Source organism: Haliotis rubra, unplaced genomic scaffold (assembly GCF_003918875.1).
Source record: "Haliotis rubra isolate DU_JTF1 unplaced genomic scaffold, ASM391887v1 Scf93, whole genome shotgun sequence".
Taxonomy (NCBI): Eukaryota; Metazoa; Mollusca; class Gastropoda; order Lepetellida; family Haliotidae; genus Haliotis; species Haliotis rubra.
In genome coordinates this window covers 873,948-882,264 of record NW_025767668.1, presented here as the reverse complement: position 1 = coordinate 882,264, position 8,317 = coordinate 873,948, and the positions used below count along the sequence as shown (strand labels likewise).

The 8,317-nt window shown below is 39.3% G+C and overlaps 1 protein-coding gene across 1 annotated transcript; it reads right to left on the bottom strand.

Moving 5' to 3' along the window:
- Nucleotides 1–348: 348 nt before the first annotated feature.
- LOC124264580 lies at nt 349–3,617 on the bottom strand. Its single transcript, XM_046699330.1, has 3 exons — nt 3,482–3,617; nt 2,226–2,382; nt 349–744 (listed from the first exon to the last, which is right to left on the bottom strand). The coding sequence occupies exons 1-3, from the start codon at nt 3,569–3,571 to the stop codon at nt 515–517; spliced, it is 477 nt and encodes a 158-aa protein (XP_046555286.1). The 5' UTR covers nt 3,572–3,617; the 3' UTR covers nt 349–514.
- Nucleotides 3,618–8,317: the final 4,700 nt, after the last annotated feature.

The following is an 8,317-nucleotide window of genomic DNA, read 5'->3' as shown; positions in this document are numbered from 1 at the left end:
CATTAATGAAATTCCAATTGACTTGCATGTTAATTAAATCTTGCAAGAATAATTTTCATAAATTTAGTTTCGGTCGAATTGCTTTCAATACTTTTCTACCAGCTGGAAAATCATCTCAGCTACATACACATAATTTCCATTCAATTTTCCGATGATTATCTAAGAAAACTGCAACTATTTAAACAACACATATTAGACATACCAATCAGGTTTAACATGGCTGTCTATGGGATAGATTAAAAATTAAGATGTACTTATGGTGCTTAATCAGGTGTCATTCGATAGCTAATCAACAGATGAAAGAAAATTAATTTGCACGTAGCTGAAGATGATTTCCAAGATGTTTGCAATATATCAAAATAAAATGACCTCTACTCAATTTATGAAAATTATTCTTGCAACAGTTAATTAAAATGTTAATTAAATCACTTATGGCCACTTACTGCACAATCGGCCTTGTTATAGTCTGGATGTAGTTATCTGCCAAATAAACGTGACACATAACTAAAACACTTTAAATCTTTCTAAACATTGTTAAAATGGAATTCAAGGCATCAAGTAGCAATATGTCCGTGTTCTGTTCAAGCTGGGGCTGGTCTGTGTAGCACTTCACTGGGAATACGGGAACATAAAAAATCGCCTGCCCTAGAGATAATGTACCTTGTACATCGTTGTTCCAGAAATGAGATGGTAAATCAGGTGTCAGAGCGTCAACATGTGTCATAACCACACTTCTAGGAATATCTGGAACATAGACGACAATCGATATTTCACCGCTGAAATTAATGCATGTTACTTGATTAAAGTCCCCAAGGTCCCTAGCATGGTGATCTACCTTCAGTTGCTGGCGATCTATAGCCCTTTTTAGGGGCGGTGGGGTAGCCTAGTGGTTAAAGCGTTCGCTCGTCACACCGAAGGCCGGGTTCGATTCCCCACATCTGCACAATGTGTGAAGCCCATTTCTGGTGTCCCCTGCCGTGATATTGCTGGAATATTGCTAAAAGCGGCGTAAAACCAAACTCACTCTCTCACTATAGCCCTTTTTACGATGTGTTGTTGTTTATTATCTATTCTTTTAAATGCATTCAACTTGTTGTAACTTATAACTGTGATAATCTAGTTATTCTACTGTCCATCGATGACAGGTTTTTATTCCTTATGTATTTAGTCGTAAAATTCAAATTCTCGTCACGACATGGCTGAAATAGTGCCGATGTGACGCTAAATTTTAACTCACTCACTCACTTGATAAAAGGAGGAAAGTCCGAAATAAGTTGGGGTTGTTGTTTTTTTAACTCCAATGAGTTCCATGATTGAGTGATTGAGTATGGTTTTACGTGAAGGCAATCGAACCCGGATCTTCAGCGTGACGAGCCAACACTTGAACCATTAGACCACCCCACCGACCCTGAGATTCGCGAGGACCGGCGCCGACAACCCTTCGAACACACGGACGGGCGGATCGGGAATCGAACCCATGAGGGGGATAGGGTATCGGTTAACCGCCGTTCGTCTCTCGGAAGGCCCGCATTTATTCCCCAATGTGAGAAGCCCATTTCTGATGGTCTCCTCCCTGCTATTGCTGGAACATTGTTTAAAGCCGCGTAAAACCACACTGACCCGCTCACTGCAACCCAAGATCATAGTTTCCGGCCTGTAACTCTGCATTATAAATTCAAAGGCATCATCTGGTGCTTTGCTTACGTTATTCACTGTGTGATAAATACTGTTGGAATCAAGATGACACAGGAAGACGTCACAACGTACAGTCTATTATTGTGAAGGGGTGCACCTGTGTCAGATGATTGGTGTAAACGAGTGGACTGATTGCTGTACCCATGTTGAACATTTGGGACAGAAATATTGCAGTTGAACATGAAATAGAAAAATGGATAACTGAACTGGGTGTAGAGAGTGAAAGCGAGAGTGAATCGCATTGTGAAAGTAACTGACGTCTGTAAGTTGTAAAGTTAGCAAACCAAACTAGATAGCATATGACTGTATAAACAATTCAATTAAAAAATGACATGATTGTTGTTTTTTAGAAGTGTTGTTTTCCGGGACAAGTTCTGTAACGAATCTATGTATGCATGCAACATTAATAACATTCTCTGCACCCCTATTTGATGAAGATAACCCGATCTGCCGTTTGTGCCATTTGACCTCTCGGGTCATGCATATGTAGAGTAGCTCAGGTCAAGCTGTAATGTGACGTATTTACTTACCGCTTTGTTTAAGGAGGTGATTGATCTTATCATACTGAGCCACATGGTCGCTTTGCGTAAGGTCGGCGATGTTCTGAGCATCGAACACAAAGATAACTCCTAATACTGTGTCAGCACAGGCCTCCTCTGTCATCACTGGCATTGTGCGTGTAGACACCTGAAGCAAAGTCACAGTTGTTACATAATAAAATGGTGGTCATCTAAGGTGAGTGAGTGAGTTAAGTTTTACGCCGCTATAAGCAATATTCCAGTAATATCAGAAATATGGGCTTCACACATGTGGGGAATCGAACCCGGGTCTTCGGCGTGACGAGCCAACGCTTTAACCACAAGGTTACCTCACGCTTATGTTTATTTAGGCATTTTCGTCATTTTCGGTATGGCCATTCCTTAACATGTGTGAAGTTTGATATGTGCATGTACATTATTAAAACTGTGTCATGGTGGCCTGTTGATTCCAGTGTGTGCCAGAAAAACCGATGATTGATAGCATGAGTAACGTGCTTTTCGGGCATCTTGTCATCTCTTACGACCAGTATCGGGAGCTTATAACGTGGATTCTCACGTGGATTCCTCCATTTTAAAAACAAATACTAAGTTCACAATCTATGATTACAGCATGCATATCGTGCCATGATGTAAACCTATTATTTTGCAAACCTTTAAAGAGCAATGAATACATTCATGACAAATCTAACGAGCGTTAGTTTGGGTTCTGAACATTTCATTGCAGATAACAGTGGCACCATTAATTGCATAGCGTTGTGATATCTGATATATCGTCACTTAGTGGAGTAACAATATCAGTTTAACCGTATCGCCTCAGGAAAGTGACTCTGTTCCATCACACGTGAATGGGTACCCGTCAGGACGACGTCGTAATGTGACTCTTATAATACCTTCCGGCCCCGTGGGTTCTATGTACGCCAGGGAGCTGGGATTAACGTACACATTAAACCACTGTCCTGAGTAATAATACAATGGTGCACTGTTAGCATGCTATCTACTGTGTGCAGTACAAATGCTGTATTATCGGAAAAACAGGTACTGTGGATAGTCAACTTCTTTATTGCAATGAATGCGACGTTTCGGTGTAGGTACTAACATCGTTATCAAGCAAGTGAGTTGAAGTTGACTATCCATAGAACCTGGTTTTCCTTCATCGTTACGACTTCTAAAGTGCCTCTCAAAGAAGTGGTGTATTATCGTTGTATTGTTTGTATCACAAATTATACCATGACTATGTACAACCTTACGTTTTCTGCAGGTGGCGTCTGTGCTTCAATAGCCTTTAAGACTCGATGGTATAGGCTGCCATCTTCTGACATTTCATGACACTCACACATAGTTATTGGCAGCGTCGTCCTCTTATGAGTCAACGTTTTCTCAGGGCACTGTGGACAATACTTTTAAACAAATTACACATGAACATGAAAGATGCCATCTGGTACGAAGTATTCTTAAAACATTAGGAAATGGAGCTAAGAACATAAAATCGGATCTTCCGTTTCTTGGATTCTATTCGATTTGGAGCTGAACGTTTCAAATTCTCTTTGCCGAGAAATACGTTTTAAACACAACTCGCCATCCGTATGTTGCATTTTGAAATTGACGGTATTTTAGTCGTTCATTGAGCTGTGAAACAAGAACATGATAAGCTAACTGTTTGACTCAACTGTTTCTCACCACGCCATGCACATCGGTTTTATTAATTTTCAAGCCCTGGAGGGTAGGCTAATAAAACATGTGTCTATATTATATATACCGGTTAGAGTGGAACAGGAAACATTTATCCTACATATCCTACCCATGTGTAATAACATGTTTCAATTATTCCTAACATATGGGCGTATTTAGAATATTGTATTGACAAGTAAAAATGTTATTCACAAATGTTATGCACAGTTGTTCCAGAACGATGGCGTCTTCTGTTTGTAACACTGGTGTCGGATTGGTTTATGTAACACAGAATTGAATACACATATTTTCAGAACAATCCAATGTCATACCACCAATATTCAGTACTGACATGTTTCGATTGCGAAAAACATTAAACATATTCGATCAGTGATATATTATGGCTTAATGTTAACATCATTCATGCATTTCTCACCTTACAATAACAGACAATAAAACATTTACTACTCGCCTGTTCGTCTTCACCAGTGGGGATTATTGTCCCCTGGAATATAGACACCAGACTTCGAATGAAGGCAGACTTGCCACTGTGTTCTGGTCCGATGACGAGAATCTTCAGTGTTGCCGGTTTTGTGTTGTCACTGTACGGTGTCCATGACAATATTCGCTTGAACAGCTCACTCCTCGTCTGAAACATAAGCAATGGTGAAAGTATAATTTAGGTTTGGCTAAAGTGTTGCCATATGATGTGTACGCTCATCACTGTCTCCTTACTGACAGCCCATGTGGAAGATTTGGGACTGAAACAAATTTGGTTCCCACCTCTGGAGGGTCCAAAATGGAACTGATCCCAACAGCTTATGTCTGCTGTAAAAGGCGACTGTTGTGGTCGAATTCCGACTTTCTGACATGGCTGATTTTGTCAAAACCAAGACACATACACACTCGCATGCACGTCACGCCAAGTACCTTGGACAACATACCACCATAGCCTCGTATGCCTTGCATCTATTTACGAATAGAGATAGGAAAATACTGAGAAACTGAGGGTGTTCCGGGTATAATCATTTATATATCATCATATATATAATTATATATATATATATATATATATATATATATATATATATATATACACGAGTATATGATTGGTGAGGAAGAGTTTTCTGTTGAAAACAAATATTCTAACAATAACATCCATATATACTATCCCTAAAAAGAAACGCATAGGCGTTTTGTATGATTAAAAATCTATTAATTACCCATTGTGTTCAAACAATCGTTAACATACAACTGTATGTAAGAAAAGTGTTGATAACATGCTTTTACACAATTGCACAAGTAACAAATTCGTCTTTACCTGAAAATGTTGATTTTGATGATATTTCTTACAAGGATTAAAAAGGCATCACCACAACGCAACAGAAATCACCTTCCAGTTGAAATTGTGCATCAAAGAGCATGCACTGTCTGGATATAAAAATCCAGATTACTTTCGGAAATCGGCATTCGGTTTGAAGAAGTTTCAAGGTCTTGACTCTGCGACACGGAACATCGCCATTGAAAGAATGCACGTTGGGAATTACCAATCTTCTGTTACCAGGCGTCTGAATGTTAGTCTGAGTACGATATCACGCCTTGCAGCTCGTTACAACCGAACAGGCATAACAAATGACCGTCCCCGTACAGGCAGACCTCGAGTCAGCACTGTAGCACAAGATCGGTACATCCGGGTACTACATTTGCGTGATCGTACTGCCACGGGTGAGAGCACAGCAGCCAGGTGCCTGGATTTCGGAGGATATCCGATCAAACAGTACGGAACAGGCTGAGAGAGAATGGACTGAGAGCCAGGAGATCCGACGTCGGGCCCGTGCTACGTCGTCACCATGGCGCTCAACGTCTCAGTTATATAAAATTATCCACTTGGTTATATAGACATTTCCTTCTTCTAAACTGATGCAAAATTCATGTACTAAAGTCTATTTGTGGACGAGTTATACATGTTTGAAAATACAACATTTTCACAACAGATTTCTTGGTTATGCGTTTCTACTTTTAATAGTATGTATGAATATATTTGAACCAAATTACCTTTTTATGAAAACGGTCAGCCAACCTCTTCTTCCCACCATATCTCAGAGCCTGCAATCGAAAATAACATTTGTGTCACTGATGTTTTGGTTTGAGGGAGGGTGGTTAAATTGCTCTGCGTTAAATATCCTAGTTCACCAACCCAGTTGTCTATAAGATGTGAAGCCCGGTTCTCGTCACGATATGGCTGAAATATTGCCGATGTGACGTTAAATAATAACTCACTCACTCACTCACTATAAGAGTTTGACTTTGGTTGGATTGTTATAGCTTATACCATAAAGCTCATTTAGTTATTATCCCTACATGTATAATGCACAGTACTTAGTAAAGTAGATTATCAGTTGTCATATTGTCACAGTTTAATTAACATCAGTCTGATGTTTAAACATCATTTCAAAGAAAACTGGGATTGTAAACGTTGCATGTTTCGTTTCTTACATGATGTGTTTATAAGGTAAACCTAGATTCAAAATGTACTATATTAAAAAGTACTACATTATATGTACTGAAAATATTTCCGGATAAATCCACCCATACTTACTCGAGGGAAACAGCAATGGCACATACATGCAAAAGTCTGCAAAGAAAATAATTCTGAATCAGCTTATTTCAGCGATTGTGTTCACATCTTCATAACTAGATACATGTATCTTAAAGACATCTTTCAAACGTGATTTCTTTAAGAAATAATAGCAGCATTACTTTACATGCCGTTATGCTTGCAAATGTCATTGATAAAAAGTATGACCGTTAATGTCTGTAAATTCTCATGAGACGTGGAAACATTCTGTACATTACCATCCACAGACACATGCAGCACTGAAAAATAAATAACTGGCGTGAAACTGATGTTTATCCAGGACAAGCATTAAAATGACTTTCCTTAATTGGAATGCTACTGAAACTAAGGTCTCCTGATGTCACATCCTAGTACATGCTATCGATTTGTCCAACCAAATAGCCCGGGATCGATTCCTCACATGAGTACAATGTGTGAAGCCCATTTCTGCTGTCCCCGTACAATTGTGATTGTAAAAAGAATATCCAGTTTTGACTATCCTTCAAAATAGATTCCTTTAGGTGTGGAGGGCAAATTAGCTGTGAAAATCATATAAATGGACCACTTGAAATCAGTGGGAACATCATATGTTCGCGACAGACACCCTCGATTATCATTATTGTGTATTTTCTTTCTTTTCGTTAAGGGGCGATTCGCCTGTCTCGGATTCAAATTCCCCACATTGGTGCAAAATGGGAAGCACTTCCGGTGTTAAGCTGCAGGAATACTGCTACGAAAGCGGTATAATTCCATACTCAGTCACTCACTCCCTTCTTTTAAAGTAGATGGTAAATACACTGGATGCGTTCGTCCGGTCTACAATACGCAACGTATAAACGGGGATCCAATCAATTTCATTCAATAACCAGAGGATTCGGGTGCGACGATTCTGACAGGAAAGACGGTAACGAAGCTAAGCGACTATGGTTGTATGTATATGTATAAAAATCATATTCCTAGGGTTATCGAGGATGAACCGTAAAACCTGTCTACTATTGTCTCAATATATTTAATTGATAATATGATTAATCAAAAGGAAAAATTCAGCAAATAGATTAAAATATTCAGTGTCGATTCATATCATGTGAACGACAAATATCAGGGAGAGATTATAAGAATTTTCCAAATACTTCCTTGACTGACAAAAACCCGACAGTTGTTACCTGCATCTGAAAACAGAACGCTCACTTGGGAATTCTGGTGTTTACAGTTTCAAAATCGACACAAAACCAACCCCGGCCTTTTTAATATTTACATGAACAGTCATAAACATATATGTGGCATACACCCTACAATCGATTAAAAGTCATTTTTAGCCTATGTTATAAGGTTAAAATGCCTTAGAAAAATATGAGATGATCCAATTAAACGTTTAGAATGACAGCTCGTTTCGTGATTGTTTGTGATGCTGTAGTGACCTTCTAAACAGGACTAGTGATGAGACACAGAAAATATGACCCGTGAAGATCCGGGTTAGAATTTGTCTTCAGCAATCCATGCTTGTCCTAAGAGGCGACTAATGGGATCGGACAGGCAGCGTCGCAGACTTGGCTGACACATGTTATCGTATCCCAATTGCGTAGAACGATGCTCATGCTGTTGATCACTGGATTGTCTGGTCCAGACTCGATTATTTACAGACCACCGCCATATGGCTGGAATATTGCTAAGTGCGACATTAAACACCAAACAAACGAAGAAATGATTCATCACAAGGAAGGAGAATTTAGAACTGTAAGGTAATTTATAACGATGCCTGGAACTGTCCCTTGAGCGGTGTGAGACTCAGACCAGTGAC

Coding starts and splice junctions, on each gene's coding strand:
- LOC124264580 (XM_046699330.1), bottom strand. CDS start 3,571: ATGTGTGAGTGTCATGAAATGTCAGAAGATGGCAGCCTATACCATCGA. Junction 2,383..3,481: donor AGACGCCACCTGCAGAAAAC/GTAAGGTTGTAC, acceptor ACTTTGCTTCAG/GTGTCTACACGCACAATGCC. Junction 745..2,225: donor TCACCTCCTTAAACAAAGCG/GTAAGTAAATAC, acceptor TCTATGTTCCAG/ATATTCCTAGAAGTGTGGTT.